This window comes from Struthio camelus, chromosome 15 (assembly GCF_040807025.1).
Source record: "Struthio camelus isolate bStrCam1 chromosome 15, bStrCam1.hap1, whole genome shotgun sequence".
NCBI lineage: Eukaryota > Metazoa > Chordata > Aves > Struthioniformes > Struthionidae > Struthio > Struthio camelus.
Genome location: NC_090956.1, coordinates 2080147 through 2101062, shown reverse-complemented (window position 1 = coordinate 2101062; position 20916 = coordinate 2080147). Strand labels below are relative to the sequence as shown.

General features: G+C 43.5%; 1 protein-coding gene across 3 annotated transcripts; it reads right to left on the bottom strand.

Moving 5' to 3' along the window:
• Positions 1-3220: 3220 nt before the first annotated feature.
• On the bottom strand, positions 3221-20616 carry ZNF598 (zinc finger protein 598, E3 ubiquitin ligase). Of its 3 annotated transcripts, none has more exons than XM_068907771.1 (12): positions 20375-20616; positions 17258-17370; positions 15747-15876; positions 13281-13492; positions 12482-12699; positions 11881-11998; positions 10639-10820; positions 9342-9414; positions 7937-8700; positions 6837-6972; positions 5834-5978; positions 3221-5561 (listed from the first exon to the last, which is right to left on the bottom strand). In XM_068907771.1, the coding sequence occupies exons 1-12, from the start codon at positions 20549-20551 to the stop codon at positions 5214-5216; spliced, it is 2616 nt and encodes an 871-aa protein (XP_068763872.1). In that variant the 5' UTR covers positions 20552-20616; the 3' UTR covers positions 3221-5213. The 3 variants fall into 3 exon arrangements, with proteins under 3 accessions (XP_068763872.1, XP_068763873.1, XP_068763874.1); XM_068907772.1 differs by having other exon boundaries at positions 9342-9411; XM_068907773.1 differs by lacking the exons at positions 3221-5561; positions 5834-5978 and adding an exon at positions 6378-6541.
• Between the last annotated feature and the right edge of the window lie 300 nt (positions 20617-20916).

The window sequence follows — 20916 nt, the reverse complement described above, 5'->3', positions numbered from 1 at the left end:
ATGCCTTCTGACCTCATGACAAGCAATAGTTAAATAACTGCCCTAGCTTTTCTGGTAGCAAAAAATAAAATAAAAAAAGATTGTTTTTGTCATCGTTAGCACAGCTCATTTCTGCTGCTAAATTGCAAATAAACACATTTATTGATAAGCAGCAAACCTCATCCTAAGCAGTCATTGTCTGTGACAAAAAAAAAAAAATGCATTACTTGAATCCTGTGCCATTCAGGGTGGGTTAAAAACGTGCATTTACAGCAAACACTGGATTTACTGGCTCTGAACTCTCCATCCTCACCCGGCTGCAGCTGGAGCGGCGCAGGCGCGCGGGTAGTTTTCCCGCAGCGTTTCCCATCCCGCTCGGCGGAGGCGGCTCTGGGACCAGGCAGACGGGGACAAAGCCTTGCTTGAAGTAGACCAGGGACATCGAACCCGTAGCACAGTACAAGCCTAAATTACATGACCATGTCTACAGTCAGTCTTGGGGGGGGGGGGGGGCAAAAGATTTAATGCAGGGTACAGTAGAACTGTAGCAATATTTTCCTTAGAGGGAACACTGACGTTTTAGCAGCACAAACGGTACTTGTGTTAATATTTTAGCAAAATTATAATCAATTTAAATGTTTAAATTGATTGTACGTGAGATAATGTTTGTTCGGTACATTGTATTTTTTTTTTTCTAACGCTATAACTGTTCCAGAGTTTCCTTGTAATCGTAACGAACAAAAGTTCTGTCTGACTGCGACAAGCGTCCTGCTCCCCGGTGTAACCGTGTGGGCTGTTACAACATCCGACTGTAAGCACCGGCGGCCCCCAGCGCGTTGCTTTGCTTCCCACCCGGGGCTCGCGGCAGCAGCCTGCCGCTGCTCAGCTGCGCTAGCGCAGCAAAGCACCCGCGCGCCGCAGATGCCAAGGCCTCGCGCCCGAAGCGCGGGAGGAGGAAGGGACCGGGCGCCCCGCCGCGGGTCCTGGCAGCCCCACGGCAGGACAGATTGCTTCTCGAGTACACTAGCGCTGGGAACAACCTGTTCGGTCCAGCGACGCCAACAGCCACCGCGAGAAGCCTTAAGCCTGCTGCCTCTGCAGCCGGCGAGCGGGACTTCCTCGGCGGCGGGACGGACGGGACGGCGCGGCCTCGGCGCTGCCTGCCTCCCCGGGCAGAGGAGCCGGTGCGGAGCCCGGCTGCGCTCGGCACGACCGCGCTGCAGGGTTTTTTTTTCCCCCTAGGCACCAGCGGTGAATTAGGTACAGCAGCCTCTGGGGGTTGTCCCAGCCGGCCAGGACGGGACAGAATGTAATTCACGTGGTATCGCAACGCGTAAGACCTACATGCCTTGGAAACAGCATTTACCCACCTCAGAAAGGTTTTCCGGCTTGTTGGCCGGACCGCTGCTGACGCCCCGGTTAAGCCACGAGCCCCGGCCAGCAACGACACGTGCCTGCCGACTGCCCTAAATCCTGTTTCCAAACACTTTGCAAGATCCTACGGTGTTTCCTCGAGCTGTTCTAAGTGTCAGTAGTGCTGTTTATTAGCTGTCGTAGCACATCCTACGTATCAGTGATTTGTCAGACAGACTAGTGTATACAGGTATGGATTGTAATTAAATATAACCTTATGGGCTTATGGTTAGAGAATTACTAGATCCATCAGTGTAATAACTGTAGTATATTAACTGGGGTTCAAGTATTCTTACATCAACCTTCATACTAATTTCACTCACTTCCTCCCGTTGTAAATCACTGTGGTACACTAGACACTAGCTGCTTTTCTTGCCACTATCCAGACCAAGTCTTAAGCGCATGCCAGAATTTTGCTGTGAATTTGTGCCATGCCAGCTGCTCCCCTCATGCTGTTCTTGCAAGCTGTTTCATACACACCGTATTCCCCTCGAGCTCCCCAGAAGCCCTGTAGCTAACTCAAGCTTGCAGAGGGCAAGATTATATCGCTCTCAGATAACGTGCCGAAAGCTTCTGCGCAGCGTTAGCACTGAATTTGGGTGTAAAGAATAGAATTAAAACAAGAATACCATACCTGTCCTGAGATTCATTCTACACGACCATCTTGCTCCAGGACACTTCGTTGTGACAACAGATATTTCTCAGCACTGAAGTTAACCACATTATGATTTTTGTATAAACTTTACTGTATTTTAAGCATATTAACAAAAGAAGATGTGAAGGAAGAGCTGTTGATTGGAAATTGTTTCCAACCTTTTAAGTTATTCCTAGCAAGGTGGAGGTTTTGCTTAACTGATACTTAGAAAATATACCCCCTTAACTATATGCCTCTCAATCTCATGAGTTTTGAGCAGGACCTCCCCCCCTCCCCGGCTCTTAAGTGATGTCATAGACATGACATCTGTTGGATTTTGCTTGTTTTCGCCTCGATGCCACGTAAAAAGATGAGTTTCCCATCAAGCAAAGTGCAGATAGCTACATAGCAGCGTTAAAAATTAGCTCATGTTCTAAGAGAAGTGAGAAACATTACTTTACTTTTTTAGTTCTTCCCCATCAATTTTTTTACTGCGGGTAGTTCCTACCTGTCTCTGTCCCCCCAAACTTTGCATTGCTGGCTCATTCTTAGTTCTACCCCGCTGCATTTGAACAAAGCGAAACTAACTGTGGTCATTCGTCTCTTCATTAGTGAATCACATCATTACTTTTGTGGAATCAGTATTTCGCTCTATATAAAAACTACTGTATATATTTGCAAACGCCCTTCCAGCCCTGAAGCGTGCTGGGGAAGAGCAGATAGTCTAGTTCCATGCTGTTTTATTCACAGTACTTTTCTAGATAGCATTTTTGAAGCTGTGTGTGTCAGAAAACCCTCCCCCACCCATTGAGGCTTAAAAACAGCCTTCACTCTATCAACTTGAAACCCAAGTTCAGCTGCCTGTATTTAGTTGCAATATGCATTTAAACCTCAGATTCTTTAAGAGTTTTAATATCAAACTGATACCAAATGTGGTTTGCAAATTTAAGTTTTTTTTGCAGATACCTCTGTATAGGCGGACCGCTTCAAAGAGTTGCAGTTGTCACTAATCTTATGTGCATTGTAGTATAAAGTGGACTGTGTATGGAAATAAGTTTAAAATGTTTACAGCTTTTGTATATATATAAAAATATCTTTTGAGAGAACAATCTGTGATTATGTATCTTTAGTGTCTGTGTACCAACTGCAACTTATTTTCAATAAAGAGTTAAAAATGAATAGAAGCGGCCTGAAAAAATTTGGTAATATTTTATTTAACCAGGTGAGCACAGGGAACAAAGAAACTGCATCATCAGGCCAAAGAGAACGATCGCCTCCAGGAAACCTAAAGCAGCACTTCCAGTTCTCAACCCACTAGGCAGGAACTAACGCTGTGTCTGATAATACAGAAGAAATTAACTGAAAGTAAAGGGAAGACATAAGATGCTCCTTCAGAGAACATGTGTTTCGTTTCCTCTGAGCTTTACAAACCAGAAGGAAGAGACAGGGGAAACTGTTTACCTTGTGGAGCACTCGCTCACTAGATGCCTTATGGGCAGCTGGCATCAAAACTTGAGCGCAGAAGCACCACTGTAGTCAGCGGGGTCGGCTGGGGTAGCGCGATGGGCATGAAACCCAGCTCTGTCCAGAGGAACCTGACTCAAAGCAGGAACAGCAATACGGAAGCATCACTACTTGCCATGTTTTCATGCATTTTATAAACAGCCATGCAGCCAAATAATCCCCCCTCCCTTCATTTCAGGCCATGTAGCCTGGCCCCTGTGATGCCTAGACATTCAGGTATTCAAAACAGTCGGAAGTATTTGGAAAAGAAACCAAAAGCACTTTGCAGCCTGAGAGCAAGCAAACTAAGAAGTATAAGGCGAGAAAAACTCTGTGTAGCCAGGACTAGCTCCTCAGTAATAGTTTGAGCTCAGTTTCATAGAAATGATGCTTCTGTAAAAGCAGTGTTTTGTCATTAAAAAATTACATAAATTAATTTCATTTACTCCTACATGTGAAAAAATAGCTAAATCTGGTCTGCCAGGATGGGTGAGACTCAGACACGGCGTTACAGCTCTGGAAGTGCACCACAGGGAGGAGTCTTGTCACTCCATCAGTCATCGCTGCTGCTGGAGGAGTTACTTCAAACAATTTAACCGATTCCCCTCTCATCTCTTAGAGGTGGAATTTATAGATGCCAAGCAACGTAAGACTGTTATCACCAAGGATGTAAACACTCCTTACAGTCTGAGCAAGTTATCCTTGTTAGTGCAGACCACTGTAAACAGATAAATGCACTTAAAGGCACTGCATATAAACATGGTCAGTGATCAGCAGCATTTAATGTCCCAATATGCTGTTGTTTTGAGCTACCACCGTTAATACATCCAAGAAATTAGAAACATGGCAGTCATTAAATAAAATTACCGTGAATGAAGTGCGCTTTACAGAAAGTAAAGCATTAACATTATTATTCTACATGCAGTGCTACAAAATAAGTTTCTTTAAAGAACATGATTACGTAAAAGGTCAGAGGCAACTTCAAATCTCACGTTCAACTAATCACACAGATCAGTCCAATTCTTCAAGTAGTATAATTAATTCAGGTTTCAGACAGGACTATTCTTTGCCATATGAGCAGCCCAATGTTTACAGACACAAAATTGCAATGGTCTTATTCACCAGTGAGTAGCATCTTTTCCTTTTCTACACCTTTGCACCCCTGACTACCTTGATCTTCATGGTCACAAACAAGCAAAGGAAAAAAAAAAAAAAAACAAAAAAACAAAATAAGCACAAAATCAGAATACGAAGGAAGCCACTTTTGCTTCCGTTTGTTCCAATGACTCAAAATCTCCCCCCAACCCCCCCCAAAAAGAAAGAAGAAACAAAACTATATGCTTATTCCCCTCCTATTGTGTCCCCATCGGTCTTCAGATCAGAAAGTATTTTCTCAGCTATTGCATGTTACAGGGGAAAGGTGGCCCCCTGCCTGCCCACCCTGCAGTTTCAGCCTAATTCTACTCAGGCATTTCAGAAGCTCAGACTTTGGATGTTAATTAGCTACAGCGCAGTCCAGTGATCCCTTTGCACAATATTTACGAACAGCACTGGGAGGGCTCTAACAGTTACCTGTGTATTACTACTCAACTGGCACTGGCTCTCAGCCACACTACACTGCCAAACCTCATTCCAAAAAGTGCATATTCATAGGTTGAGACTGTTTTATTGGTCTTCAGGAAAGCTAACTGATGATTCTGCTGATTGCCTGTAACGAAGGGAATTCCTCATCCTCAATATGCAAAGCTTTATGGGTGACAACGTCCTGCTGAGTTAGCACTTGCTTACATGTTGGGCAGATGCAGCAGTCGAGGTCAGAGCTGGAGTCTGTTTGCCAAACGTTCTTTTTGTTCTTTTTGGGTTTGTTTGAGCTTTGCTTTTCCTTGATTCTGAAATCATTGTGAGCAGAAAGCAGTTCTTGTTGCTTAACGGTGTCTGGCAACAACACCAACAACTCATTAAAGATTTTCTTGAAGTTATCCCCAAGCAGGTCTCGGCAGCTTTTGTAATACTGCGCTGCAGAAATCAGACCCTTCAGTAAAAAGAGGATTAGAACGATTAGAAATGAGAGAACACAACAATGATTTCACTGGTCTATAAAAGGATTCAACTCCTTTCTTCCAGATCACATCATTCTCACTGCTTCTTTGCTACCTCAGCACTAGAGAAGAGCTGCACTGGCACGGAAAATAAAAAAATCTCCCATCTAGTCCACCTACTGATAGCAAACCGTTACAGATGCACTACATGAACTGAACAGATTCAAGAGAGATTTCAAGAATCCTAAGGTTCTTGCCTACTCACCTGTCTGAATTGCCCAGAATGAGTTTTAAATTTATTGAACTTAGACTCATCACTTTGAAGAAATTCTTTAATAGATTGTATTAGCTGAATGTTCCTTTGCTGAAAGTTTTCGGGTATCAAATATGACCCATGACAGGATTTTGGTCTGCATTTGGGGAGGGGGGGGAAGAAAAAAAAAAAAAGTGAATTTGACAGTTACAGAAAGATGCTACAGAATGCCTGTATGTTATATGCTGATTCTTTTCTATAGGATACACTCCCCTCCTCCACCCAACTTGACATGCAATTACTGTTAGCAGCATATAGCTCTCTTGATGGCATGTTGAAATGCATCCCACAGGACTAGTGCATCTGATTCCAGATATTCAAAATGCAAGCTTAACAGTCTTGACTAGCCATTTTGTAAGCCAAGTTTACTATAGAGACACGAGCAAAAAAGACCAGGTCCACACTAGGAATAAAGCAGAACAGATTAATACAGACTTCTGTATTAAACTTCTACAAATTTTCCCTTCCCCTTTTCCCATAAGCTCATCTTCCCAGCCCAGAAGAAAGCCAGTAAAAGACACCAACTTCTGGAAGATCAGAGCAATGAAAGCATTTAGAGGTTACCAAGAAAAGCATGTTTCAGCACCTTGCTTCCGGGACTCAGACAGAATCAATGGCAAGGTTAAGAAATATGTTCAAGCTGCAGATTTCCAAACAAATCTAGAAGAGATAAATCTCAACTGCCAAAGTGCACATTTTGTTTCCTCAGGCTTTCATCCAAACGCACACTTGTGCCTACTCTCACACAACTCTCCTGAACCCAGCCCGCAGTGGCTACAGGACTCTACAACAGGATTCTCAGTTTGCTCTTTATTTTATTATGTGGCTGGCCTCTGCCACAATACCTGTTTAGAATAATCCCTTCCGAGTATTTCGTGCTTCATCTGAAGCCTATATGACAGAACTGAGATGCAATGTGTGTAAAGTAACATTAATTCAAAGCACCTTTACTTACTCTTTCAAAGATGTAGTGACAGATTCAGAGATATTGGTGGATGGAATAACAGCAAAACCTGGAGGGGGTTTGCTAACAGGCACCGACAGTCCTGGAGGGGGAGGAGGACTCTTTAATAGCACCACAGTGTTAAAGCCTAAATGAAAGCAGAGAACGGGCAGGAAGTTATAGCATGTATCTGTGGCACCCATATACTACCATCTAAAATTGGCATCGATGGTCTGATGTACTCTCCAGAAGCACCAAGGAGTAAGAGTCAGCAACATATATCACCGTGTTTGAAGAAACCTAAAATGTTAAGAGGTAGAGAGATCCGTTGCTTTAACAGTCAAGTTAAGAAATACTTCATAGAGCTGATGTTACTCTACCAGAGAGCTTTAGGAAAATAATTTAGAAAACACTAAAACTCATGACGAAAGATATTTTTACATTACTGAAATGAACTGAAAATCACTCCAGAAGTTGCAGCAGCACTAAACGTCACATATGTTATAGCAGAGTCCACCTAGCAGTATCTGCAGAGCACCACAGAACAAAATAGCTGTGCAAGCATCTCCTGATGTGAGGCTACTTTCGCTAAAAAACACTCTAGGTTGCATTTGTTGCTATGTTACTCCAGTTTTACAAGATTGTGGTACCGCTAAAAGCATGGGCGTTACATCTTTGCAAACACAGAACAAAAGGGACCAAGCAAGCCAACTGACAATGCAGTGGTGCCAGCAGGTACTGGTCTCAGCTACAGAGAGTGCCCACAGGAGCTTCCAAGCTCGACCTTAAAACATGAAAACGCTGCTTTTCTGATGAGTAATGTACGCGTGACTGGCTGCTCATCCTTGAGCCACCCTGCGAGAGCGGACACCTGTGGCTGCACGGAGCAAAGGTGTCCTAACACTGCCACCACTTCAACAGTGTTTTACAGCGGACGTTCAGGAGAGTCGAAGTTGCCCAGGCTGCCTTTTTTACTTCAAACGCTAACCATGTGCCAGAACTGCTCTTCACGTGGGAGCCAGAAGGAGCAGACTGTCCTTCTCTTCCATGTGCCACATGCTGCATTTCTCTGAGCTACAACCAAACAGGGCTGACTGCCCTGTAGCGCTTACCTGGTGGCGGTGGCATTCTAGCTGATCCTGAGCTCCCAAGAGCTGGGAAGTCTTCCTGAGGTAAAGGGCATTGGTTAGTCACTGTGGGCTTTTTAAGGCCAGGGGGCTCTTTGGGTGTACTACAGGTTGATAATGTTTTTTCCGAATGACCATTCATGACAGTTGCGGATCTGTCAGGGGCATGAAGAGCAGAGGAGGCATTTGATGTCTGCTCTGCTTCTGGCAACTTTTCAGCAGATGACCTGGGAAAGGGCGTATCCTGTAAGAGGTGCGGGGAGGATGGTCTCTGCTTTTCAACCCCCATCTTTTTTTTCTTGCTCGCTTTTGTAAAAGTTTGTGAGGTAGAAGCTGCCAGCAAGGATGATACATCAAACATCGTCGGTGTGTTTCTGATCTCCTGCGTTGTCAAGCCACTGCCACTGTCTTCATCATCTGACAGAGAGAGTTTATTGCTCTTCTTGCTTCCTTTACTGCTATTTAAGGAGGGTGGCTTTTTGGTTATCTGGTTTGCACTGGGGCTACTAATGGCTTTGACCACACTTTTACTGGAACCATTGTTCCACGCAGACGTGATGTTAGTTACTGTTTTGTTGTTAGGCCTCATTTTGGACACCAGAGCTGGAAAATCCTCCTCTTGAAAAGCTGTTTTCTTTGCAGTAGCTGTATATGTCAAAGACATTCCAGAAGAGATGGTGGGTGCTGCAGAAGATGACAAGCTTGGGAAATCTTCTTCTTTAAGCTTAACTGCCGCTAGCTGGGCAGAACTGTGAGAAAGGAAAAGTACACCGAGTTACAGTGGTGCTGTAGAGGCAGTGCAACTCCAACAAGCAGAACAAGCTTAACACCTGACTGCAGTCTTCCTCCAACTATCACTCAGGATAGCACAACTACCATAACTGTTAACAGAATGAAAATGCACTCAGGCTTATCAGTTGTGTCTGAAATGCGTTTCCTCAAAGAAGTCACATTAGCCTTCCTGCGTTATCAGTACTATTTTTGTACACCTCACTTTGACCAGCAAGCTGTACGCAGGCTTCAGGGGGGCAGTCTAGCCACCCTGCCTTGCACAGACTCTATCCTAATAATCTCCGATTTAAGGAGATGATGCGTTTTACAACCCAAAATATATGGCTCCATCAAGATAAACTATGAAGTTAAAATTACCAGAATGAAGGATGTGGAGAATTTCACTGAAACTACTCAAAGATCAAGGCACATATTGAAGCAACAGCCTATGCTTTGTCATGCGGGTGACTAGCAGAGCAAGAGTTCGAGGGAAAAAGAGGGAGGGGAAGGAAGCATTTGCAGCCTAAGTGATGTGTAAAATTATTTTCTGCAAAAAACACAGACCTGGAATAAGCCTCTAAATCATTTTTCTCATTGCTGCAGCCTTGCACAAACTTACCTTTGTAGAGGTCCCGCTGCTGAACCAATCGCTGGAAAGTCATCTTGGCGTAAAGCACCATTAGCAGCTGCTTCTTTTGGAGTATTAACAAAAAGACCAAAGATATGTTTTCAACCAAAATCCATTCATTTCAGAATAAAAGCTATCAATGAACATCACATCAGCATTATCAGGTCCTATTTTCAGCCGCTGATGATGTCATTAACTGCGACATTCCAAAAGGACAATTTAAATCCATGTGTCACCATTTCCTTCAATTCACTGCATTCACCACTACGTCATTGTGCATTAGCTTTAGCATGTAGCAAATTCATGATACTTAACATGAGCAAAACATTGGCTGATAAGTGCATTCTGAGCGAACCTTCAAGAGACTAAGATGTTACTGCCCCCAGCTGTCTGCTCCACGCCTCTACCAGAGGTTAGCACTCAGTTGTCTGTGCTGGTTTAGGATGCTCATTTGAGCCCCAGTGCTCGGACCGAGAAATGAAAATAGCTTCACTTGGGAAGTTACTCCTCTGAGCTGTCCATTACATCTCTGCTGTACAGATGCCCAAGCTGCTCAGCAATAAGCTCTTGGACAGTCAGTTTACAGTGCAGCATTTAAATACGAAGCACCCCCAATTTGGATTTGCCTTAAAACGCAGCGTGGCAGGCAGCAGCAGTTCAGGGACAGATTGAAAATAGTTTAGACATGAACGCAGCAAAAGCAGGGTACGAAGCTGGGGGAGATCACCTTGCCAGTCATCCCCAGTCAAGCTGTACCCATAAACCAACTAGAGCTCTCAGCCGCTTCAGTTCAAAATTAAAGTATATAACCTTTAACTAGGAATCTGCTGTTGGAACAGTAAACAGTAGAAAAGAGGTTTGGAGCAGCCATATCAGACCGCTGCATTAAACATGTTTGTCCCCAAACTGGACCCAAGTTGAAACAATTCAAATCTTGCTTCCATCAGTTACAGGCTTTTACTGGGAATAACTTCTTCCCAACAAAGGGTACATTTAGCTCAAGCAAGCATCACAACAAATCAGCTCTTGCATGCTACAGTAGGAAATAGCATTTAAGACTGCATTTAACGTTTCTACCCGGTTCCATTTTCAGAATAACCAGCTGCATGAATCTTAGTGCACTCTGACACGTTTCAGTGCAGATGAGTATTGCTGCATTAAGATTCTCCACAGCTCTCTCCATATCCACTAGCTTCTGAAAACACTGCATGGCAAGTCACACCTTTGCCAGGCTGATCTCCAGACCAGTCGTGCCTCCTTGCAGCTGCAGAGTATGTTCAACACTAACCTGTAGCTTCATTTGAAGACTTTGGCACACGTTTGGAGCTGGGTACTTCCGAATCCCTCAGGTCCTCCTTTTTACCTCGGCTGCTGCTGTCATCTTTATCTTCTACCCGTTTTTTCTCTTCTTGCCGTTTAGCTGCAACAGATGCCCTGACTGCTGCTGCAATGTCTCTGTCTTCTTCTTCCCTACAGGACAGTATAGATTTTCTTGGTCAAACAGTAAGGATTACTAAGCACCTTTGTCTCACTCCAGCTCTCACCTCTCCAGAGTCACATCCCGATGGCACTCCCTGGCCTTGTGCTGCCACCTGCTGAGAAGGCTGAAACAAACCCGCTACTCCAATACACCCCCAGCGCGGTCTGGTGAGACAGGCAACATTCAACCCCTGGATTTGCAAGTTCTACATGTGGTGATAACAATTCAGTACAGAAGAGACCCGGGTGAACTGGGAGAGACAGTAGCAAGGATGCATGAGGACACTTGTCTCTCCCATTCATTTTCAAATGTATGAAAATCTTATCTGTAGGTCGAAGTAACTCTTTGAAACATGAGTTGTCATGAACTCTCAACACATGCACAATTCACATGCGACACTGACATATAAGGTGCTTGGAGATGGAATTTTTCCCCAGTGAATTACCAGTAATGAACCAGCTGACTGTCCAGCAAGAAAAGAAGAAAAATAGATGTGCAGTATGTATAAAGCACTCAGGTCTTGTGTGGATGAAAAGACATATAAATGCAAAATTTCATATCAATACTTAACCCTCTTCTTTTTCCAAAGCACTCAGTCTGGCCACACAGAGATCTGTTAGTTCAATGAAAAGTATGGTCCTTAGAATAAGAATGTCATGATTACCCAGACCAAAAAGTCCATTAAACCTGCAAAGGCTTGTCACTTACTTCAGAAAATCCTATTTAGAAAAGTTCGCACAAAAAACAGTTGCTGAAAATTAATTTAGTACTCTGAGCTTAGTTAACCCACTTGTTGAAGATTACATTGCTCATTTCCTTTGGCAAGTCCAGAGAGCTGAAACTTCATACAAAATAGATTTCACTTTGACCAAGTAATCAGCATGCAGGCTTAGACTGAAAGCTAATTCTGACCTCAGCTAAAGATCTACTACAGAAGCTTCCAGGTTTTGCATTCACTTCTCTCCTACTGGCCCACTAACATAGCCTTAAGTGGTAATTAAGAAATAGCACTAAGCAGCAATACAAATCTACAAGATTTGTGCTACTCACCTCTTGTATCTCCAGCTGCCTCTTCTGTTTTGCTGACTTCCTCGGCCTCCGAGTCTGCCTGACCTCCCTTGCCTGTTATACCTGTCCACTTCTTCATAGTCCTCTCCACCTATAACACCTGAACAGGAGGGATGGTTGATCAGTCTTAAAAGTTATTTCTCTAATCTCGGCATCACGCTATGCCAAGAAAAAGCAAAAATAAACTAGTACAAACAAATCTATTTTGATTTCTTTCACCTGTAATGATTATGTACTCTATATAACCTTCAGGACTGATACGTTAAAACATTTTCTGCAGTAGATGGATTCCACACATGGTAACCTGTGATGCGAGTTTTGAGTACTTTCATTTTTATGTGCAGACACCTCTATACAGAGTTCTACATAAAATAAAAGTTTGCATGTATGTCAATCTCTGCGCTCCTAAGTGGATATGCTACTCTGGTCTCATGCTCCACGTTCATCCCTACTTTATATTACCTGTAATCTAAGTAATTCAGGTAATGGCAAACGGGAACAGAAAGTCAGCCATTAAGATCATTCGCACCAATTTTCCTATGAGTACATTTTTGTTAATCTCATTGCCCACAACCCCACTTACCCTCATTCCTCCTCTGATGCCTAGGAGCATAGTTAAATTGAAGGTCTATTTGCCGGTTCTGCCTAGCCTCTGCCCTGTTCTTACTGTGATAGGCTGTTTTGTGCGCTTTATAATCTATTTCTGTGCGGAAAGCATGGGTAAACTGTTCCGTACTGCACCGTCCCTCTTCGCAAAGGAAGTGCTTTTCGCGGAAGTGTTCACGAAGGTATTCATAATCACTGTAGAGAGAAAAGAGGCTGAGTTGCAACTCTCCCAATACATTTTACTAATGATGTACAGTTATTCTTTGCAAGATGGAGTGAAGGCAAGCCTATCTGCTGGTTCTTCCTTTAGCTGCAGGAGTCCTCCAACCGAAACCACTTCTGTGCAGTGTAGACATATACCTTAATGCATGACCCCAGAAGCTAAACTAAACCTACCAGATGATAATTATCACATCCAGCAGTACATAAAATATGTGTCTCAAAGGAAAGGTTCTTCCCCATCTCCTTTGCACAAAAACTTTGGACTACTAGAGTTAACATACCACACAGCCAATGAAGAAAACTAAAATAAGAACTAGACAGGAAGTGACTAGTGCTGCCACTAGTTTAAGGAACAACAGATCAAACAAAGATAGATGGCATTTCAGAATTCTTAGTCCTGTTCAGTATAAAAAAAAAGTATAAACTACAGCCAATCTGTTCACGTTCAGGCCCTCTGTCTTCAAGCATTACTTTCCACAAAACTGAAAGCAGATGCAAACAGTTTTCCTTTAAAAGTTAAGCTACAGAAAGAGAAATAAGCCACTTTCACAAACCTGTAGTATTCCTGAGCACCATCAGAGTCACAGAAATGACAAAAATAATGATCTCGTCTTAGGTGTTTCAGTAACTCATCATTATCCAAATAACGCTCGTCACAAAATTTACAGAGGGGATGCCCACGATGAGAGGTGTCATCTGGATCTCCATGGATTCGATGGCGGGCAAGGTCCTTACGAGAATACCATTTCCGTTCATACGTAAAAATCTTAAGAAATATATATATGTATTACTTCATGTGAATAGAATACTTCATGGAATAAGCCAGATTCTGCACAACTTTTTCATTTGTAAGAGTGGAAGATTTGCTTTGACCAGCCTCAGAAAGGTGCAATTTCACAACTGACACCCAAAAACTTCAGTGAATAGGAGCCAAAATTCAAGCAATCCATCCAAATTAAATCCAACTTGCAGTTCACTCAGTTTAAACATTGGAAAGAAACAAATTCACTTTTTCTCTTCATGAGATTTTTTTTTTGTAACATAACGTAACAAAGTTTAAATTACAATCTCTGGTGGAAAAAAGCCTAAATATGTGTTTATGAACATACAGTATTTGCATACTTGAACTTGAAAAAAAATGCAAAATAGAGGTAAGCTGTTTTGCATTCCTCCAATAGCAACTACCCCATATAGCTACATATAATCGATACGGTTTAGTGAACAAATTCTGCATTATGAGCCAATACTCTGCCCCTACATACAGGCTATTTTGGTAGAAAGGGTTCTGAAGACGCCAAAAAGATCAACACGTTCTCGAGAACAGATATCCTTTATTTCTTGCTTAGACAAAGAACGTTAACTTATTCTGGGAAAAGGTTAGTTTGGCTTAGCGATGGTTGACTGCCTGAAACTTTGGTATGTTTAAGAACTTCTCTTCAGGAATCGCTAGCAATATGACATCATTTCTCCAAAATAAAAATGCCTCTGCAGTATTCTGAAATTAAAACGCAACAAATTCTACTATTGTTTGTGCCTTCCCTCAAAGCGACTATGATAAACTAGCTTCCTGCTGACCGTAGAAACAGTTCTTAACCAGAGCCAAAAGCACACTGCAACCAAAAGAAGCAGTTTTGCCCTTCCCTGCCTACTTCCCTTGAATTAGCTCTAGTGATTGCGCGACCATGGGAAAGAGAGTCAAATCAGTTCACTGAGAGTTAACCCTGCAAAAAGAAGGAAAAATATTAGTCTTCATTCAGATGAATGCTCTAATCACTTTTGGATCCTGCCCCTTCTGGCAATAACCTACAATTCAATTGACATAAGCCAACCACGACACCACAGGATAAACGCATCTCTCTAGTTTGATACTTAATCAGCTTCAGAGAAAACAAACACACATACACAACCATGTGTAATGAGTACTAAAAATACTCGTTTGTGCATTAAACTCCCTCCTATCATAATAAGCAATGCTGACAACAGTTGGACGCAGGTTAGCGGTCATATGCATTGATTTAACAGTAGCTACTGGTTTTGGCTGACATGCAATTCAGAAATGCAAAAAAGCACTCTGGCTCTAGGGAAAGATGGAATCCAGACGTCCAGAGTGTAAAAAAGCATCGCCTTTTTGACTAACATAGCAGCCATTCTAAGTGAAATTTTGGGGGGTGGGAAAGGGAGACGATGGTGACAGGAAGATGAATAGTTTAACGGCTCAAGACACAGCACCTTTCCAGACGGAGACAACTCAGCTTTCCAGCAACTGTTTTCATCTTTAGCGGGCGGTAAGAAATGTTCTAAAACTACCACTGGCCATGTTCTACTTGGGTACATCAAGCACAGCGGACCTCAACCACTGAGAACAGCAGGTTTCATCTTCCTAGCAAATCAACATTTTGATTATAACAAGATATAGGAATTTTGCCCTGAACAAATAAATAAGATAACGAAATACAATTATATTTCATTAAGCCAGCAAGATGAACTCTCATCCTGTGCATGATCTGACTGTAAATGCTAAGTTGATTCTGATCTCAGAAAGGAAACTAACGTTCCGTGACGCGCTCCGTTTTCCGAACTGGCACGAAATATTTTCTCAATTGCAGTTTTATTTTGTAAAGTTGCTACAGGTGCAAGTCTTATACACATCAAATCTCTATTGTTACAGTTATAACAAAGCCTGCCTACAAGTCAGGATCAACTTCCTATCAGAAGGTTGGGTCTTTGGTACTTGTATACATTGTGGGATGGAGCTAACCTCAAAAGCTTATTAATCTGGTTGGGTTTAAATTTAAAGCATAATCCATTTAGAATCTTTAGACCTCCTTCATTAATCAGTTTATGAAGGAGAAAGAGTTGAAATGAAGCAACTGGTCTCACTGCAGGCAGACAGAGGAAACTTAAAAAATAAATTGGTGCTCTTCAGCCACCCTCGTCCTCCCACCTCCCCGAATACTCTTTGAGCTCATGTAAGGAAGCACCCTTCCTTCCCATACCTTAAAAACACTGAGCTAGCTCACCTTTAAGTGTTTAACACAGAGTTTGCAACAGAAGAGTTCATGCTGCTTTCTCATATGCTGTTCCAGATCTGCAAAAGTATTGAACGGCCTCGCATCTGGACATAAAGAGCATTCATGCTGCAGCAGTTTCCTAAGGGACAAAGAAAGGTTTATTACAGTTATCCTATTCCCTCTCAGCAATCTTATACCTTTACCAAAAAGCAAAGGTTCCATCAGTGGCAGAACACTGCAATTTTATAGCTCCTCCAGCAATCTGTAATGAGGTTAGAGTCCTTTTTATTCTAAAGCTACCTTGTCACTTGTCAGGAACAGAACAGAACCATATTACATAGAGGCTTGAACTGTAAGACAAAAGCTGAATAGCTACTGTGCAAGTAATACGCTACCAGTACAAAGCTTGTGAGTGGCCTGTAATATGTCCATGCAACAGATCTCCAGCTTATTGAAGACTCAGCCAATTCATGCAACATTCACATCCAATTATGCTTTCAGCTGTCTGTAACTGAAGAATATGACAGGAAGCAAGGAGGACACAAAGAATTATAAGAGAAAAGGAGCCTAAAATAAGTACCACGATTCCCAACAACAGCTGAAGACCGAGAACTGGTCTCAGTGGGAGACCCCACTAACTCGCTCTTGATTGCTACCCATGGAACTGAAATCTCAGCAACTCTCCAGAAACATCAAAAGCAACCCTCAGAGCTGGTTTATAATTAATCAGAATATGCTTTGAGCTGATCCTGCTCACTAAACCTACTGCCCAGTTCCATAAACATGAAGTTATACAAAACTATATCAGCAAAGCTACAGTCTTAGCACGAATCAGGCTGGCCATACTGCACAAGTCTCTAAGAAAAAGGCACCACTGCCTACGTTGTTTTGCCTCTTATTTTCACTCTCTTTCCATTTAACTGATTTTATTTAAATTTAAATCCTTCCAGTTAAAAGATGTTATGAAAAAAATATTTGAAGAACATGATGCTGATTTTTATTTTTACTCTGTACTGTTTTTTTTACTTCACCCATTTAGAATCAAGATTTTTGCAGGAAGAAGGGGCTGCTCTTCTTTTCATGCAATGTATGATACAATTGTTTTTGATTAGCCCTTATGCAACACAGCAAAAAACACAATTATGATAGTAATACTGTCCTTTCTAATTTACACAACAGTCATGCAACAAATGAAAAGCCTTTCAGCAAGTTTGCTCTTGGTAAAGAAGCTTAGAGCAACACTTCTATATTATGCATCTGAAAATCTAAAACTCCAGTCTTGAGTTGCTCCCTTCGCTGACCTTGGGCCCGAGAGTTCACATGAACCACGCTGCTCCAGCCTCTCCTTTTACCAAAGCCACCTGTACTGCAGAGTGACTAAGGTACACAGCACAAACAGTCACTCTATTTCCATAAAACAAAACCACACTGTTCTCTTAAGGCACGCGTTTCCTGTTACATAACATGGATAAGAATGTGGTGTTTTAGGGATACGCTACAGAAAGGATTCCAATATTTACCTGTACAGTGCATAAACATTTCCATCAGTAAAATAGATGTTGTATTTCTTCTCATGCTGCAGCTGGTTAAGTGCTATTGTCGAGAAAGATGTAAGCTTTCTTCCAAAGACAACCTGCAGACAACACAAGGATCAGAGAGAGCGCATGTGAGCCGTAGAGTCTTCGGGATTACAGTCAAACTCCTCGGCACAAACTTCATTTGTTAGGGAACTCTTCCTAGCCGAGGGCTTGGATAGCATTTCCAGAGCTCTGTGCCAGCCCCAGCTGCTTGTCACTGCCCACCAGCTACCAGCTACTGTCACCACAACTGTCAGCAAAGCAACTGTGACTGCTCCTCCCTTAATCAGCTTCTAGCAAGCGAGTCAGATGAAGGTGGATTGGACTGTCCTGGTTTTTGGATTTTGGACTAGCCCTTTGGATGAGGGAACTCTTATGACATGTTTTGCCACCATAACTGTGCTGGGGGTAAGTATCTTCAACCAATTCAGGCCCTCGCACAGCAAATGTCTGTCCAGAGCCCTGCACTCAGCTTCCTCCTGTTTCTCAGTAGCAGATCACAGAAATTCACACTCGGAAAGTACAAACTGACATTACTCAGAGTCTGATTGGGAAAGAGCAGTTTCCTTTTTCCTTCTCTAACAAGGAAAGAGAGAAACAAAACACTACATCACTTCCAAAGTTATTTGTACCACGTATTCCTTCTCAGACAACCTGGTTGTTTGCAATTGCTCCTAACGACCTCCAAACAGCTTGTGTATCATACTGCAGCAATTTATTACATTAAGTCTTTCTTTAGAAGCTGCCTGCCACCATTCCACTTCAACATATAGTACCAATTTGGGAAATGCTGGGGTAGCAGCAGCAGCATTTATGAAACAGCTGGACTTACTTGTGCCAGCTCACAAAGGTGTACAAAAATACAAAATACAGTAATTGTCTTTCAGTTGTTGCAGTGAACATTGTAAATCTAGAAATACTTACAACCTTAACAAAAGCATTTAATTATATAATACACATGTAGTTTAATCTTGTTAAATCACAAAATAACTGCTCCTCTACCTCTGTTAAGGTGAAATAGCTTGGAATAAGTCTTTTGTGGGTTTTTTTTTTTTTTTTTAAGTTTTCTTTACAGCGTAGTTAATTGTAAGTTAACCAAAACAAAAATTACCCAATCTCTGAAACGTCAGTCTTAAAATAGAATAAGAGAATAAAAGTCAAAGTTGGCTGGAGAGATGACAACTATGTCTAATTCCAATTATTTAAAAAAATTCAGTTTCAGTGAAATTTCATAGACATTTCATTTCAGCCTGAAGTGAGTTCTAGAAGGGAGGAATTCATTGCTGAAAAGCAGCTTTTCTCTTTTCTTTTTTTTTTTTTTTTTTGCAGGAGACCAACACAACTTCCTACAACAGTTACAAGAACAATCTCACATATGTATATAATAAGCACATCGACTGACCCTCCAAGCCCTAAGTATATTTCAGGGTTATTTTACAGGTCAACAAGTAATCCTTCCTAACTTAACTGCAGTAATTATGCATCACTGAGAGCACATATTACCATAACAAGTATATCCTGCTGCCTCCTCCATTTGGTACTCTGACGCAGTCATCTTTGTAGTTATTTTTATTCCCTTTCGACATTAGGCTATTACACTTACCAGTGCAGTCTACGCTAATCAATATGACACCTCTCAAGATTTAGTAGTGGGGTGTACTACTTCTAACTCCACACAGACTATTCAAATTAACAAACCCTGTTTTGGAACCTACATATATGTTCAGTTCATTCAAGGACATTTTTTGGTTTGATTTGCACAGCCCCAATGTCTTTTTTTTTTTTTTTATCCTTTGGGGGAGACGAGTGAACAGACAGAACAGTATCATAGCGGCACTTAAAGACAAGTGAAAAAAAGAACAGACATTAAAAAGGCCCTCTCAGGCAATTATAATAAAAGGATCGTTTTAAACAGTTAATAAATGAGAGAAAAAGATGGCTTAATGAACTGAAGTTCAGCCCACATAATAAAGCAATTATTACAAAATTGAAAAGCTCTCGAGATTAACAGTCCATCTGTGACCCTAAGACAAGCAGTTTTAAGGAAGAACACCAATATCCCAGCTTGCTTCTCCCTACGACAGAAAGGGCAGAGCAGCAGCTGCTCAGAGGACGATCCGTGACATACCTGCTCTGAGAGAATATCCTTCTGAACACAGAGGCCCCTCATGTGCCAGTCAGCTCACTAAAAACCACATCAACATTTCTGGCCTCCACAAAGTCTAAGGATCTTAAGCACGCGGCTTAAGATTGCCGCTCTCTCCAACCATTTCAACCACACGACAAGCAGCCCAAGGGGTTTGTTTAGGAGGCTCTCCCTTTGTCAAGGGAGGGGGGAACACAAGAGCCCTCCACGCACACACTTATTTTACTTCATTTTCTAAACCATCTTATTACAGCATTTCATTTAATGCTAGAACCAATTCTTTCCTTTGGGGGGTTTGTTTCTCTCCGCATCGGCTCTGCAAGAACAAATTCACATATAAAGATTTGTTTTGGTAAACAATCCTGGAAGAAAGTTTTTCACAACAGTTCAACACTGCACCAGACCCCCCGCTCCGCCCATGCAAGGCAGCAGCAGAGCGTCTCCTCCTAACTCCACGACACTCCGCAACTACGGACCAGTGGGCCGTGAAGAAAACAAAAAAAACTGTCAGAAAAACTGTAGCTAAGGTGACGTTACTTTTTAAGCATACGGGCTCACGCTATCAGGAAGCGAAGAGGCAAGCGCAGAACGATATCCTGACGCGACCAAGCCCAGACGCAATACAAAACGTGTCCCTCCCCGTCCTAAAAATCAGGTCAGAAATTCAGCAAGATGCCAGAGCGAGCTGACGTTATCTCATGCCAACTTCAGAGAAGGAGCCGTGCTGACCTCACGAAAACACACACGCGCTTTACACCCCGTTTTCTCCACGTTTCGACGCCCACATGCCTCCCTCCCACGCTGGGCCCCCGCCGCCGCCGCCGCGGGGGCCCCCGCCCGGCCCCGGCCTCCCCCCGGCCCTGCCCGGCGGCTCCCGGGGGCGGCGCGGCCTGGCGAGCGCGGCGGCCCCTCACCTGGCCCAGCTCCTCGCGGCACACCGCGCAGTACCGCACGCCGCACAGCGCCCGCATCCGCACCGAGCACCGGTAGCAGATGGGGTGGTCGCAGCGGCCCAGCGCCAGCACCTCCAGCTCCCCGCAGCACAGCACGCAGGGCCCGTCCGCCGCCGCCGCGCCCGGCGAGGCCGCCATGGCGGCGCCGACACGCCGCGGCCTGGCCCCGCACCGCCTAGCAACCGCCCCGGCGCGCCCGGCACCGGCCTAGAGCGCCGCCCGGCCCGCCGCGCGACGCTCCGCCCGGCCTCCGACCATAGAGAGCCGGCCTCCTCCTCGCGTCGCGCTAGCCTAGGCTGACCATAGAGCCCCCCCCGCCTAGAGCGGCACGACACCTCTCCGATCTCGCTCCAAAAAGAGCTAGAGCGCCACTCCTCTTTACGTCAGCCCGCACGTCCTCCGGCGGCCAACCATAGAGAAGCGGCCTAGAGCGCCCCCGGCACCTCGCTGGCTGTGCTCTGTCTACCACGGAAAAGCGCTGCCAGGAGCGCCCACCGCTGGCG

Bases quoted from the DNA above. Each gene is read 5' to 3' on its own strand.
- ZNF598 (XM_068907771.1), bottom strand. From the start codon at position 20,551: ATGGCGGCCTCGCCGGGCGCGGCGGCGGCGGACGGGCCCTGCGTGCTG. The intron at 15,877-17,257 runs GTAAATATTGGA...TTTGTCCCTTAG, and splicing joins AATGTTTATGCACTGTACAG to GAAACTGCTGCAGCATGAAT. The intron at 10,821-11,880 runs GTGAGTAGCACA...ACTGTCCTGTAG, and splicing joins GGCAGCTGGAGATACAAGAG to GGAAGAAGAAGACAGAGACA.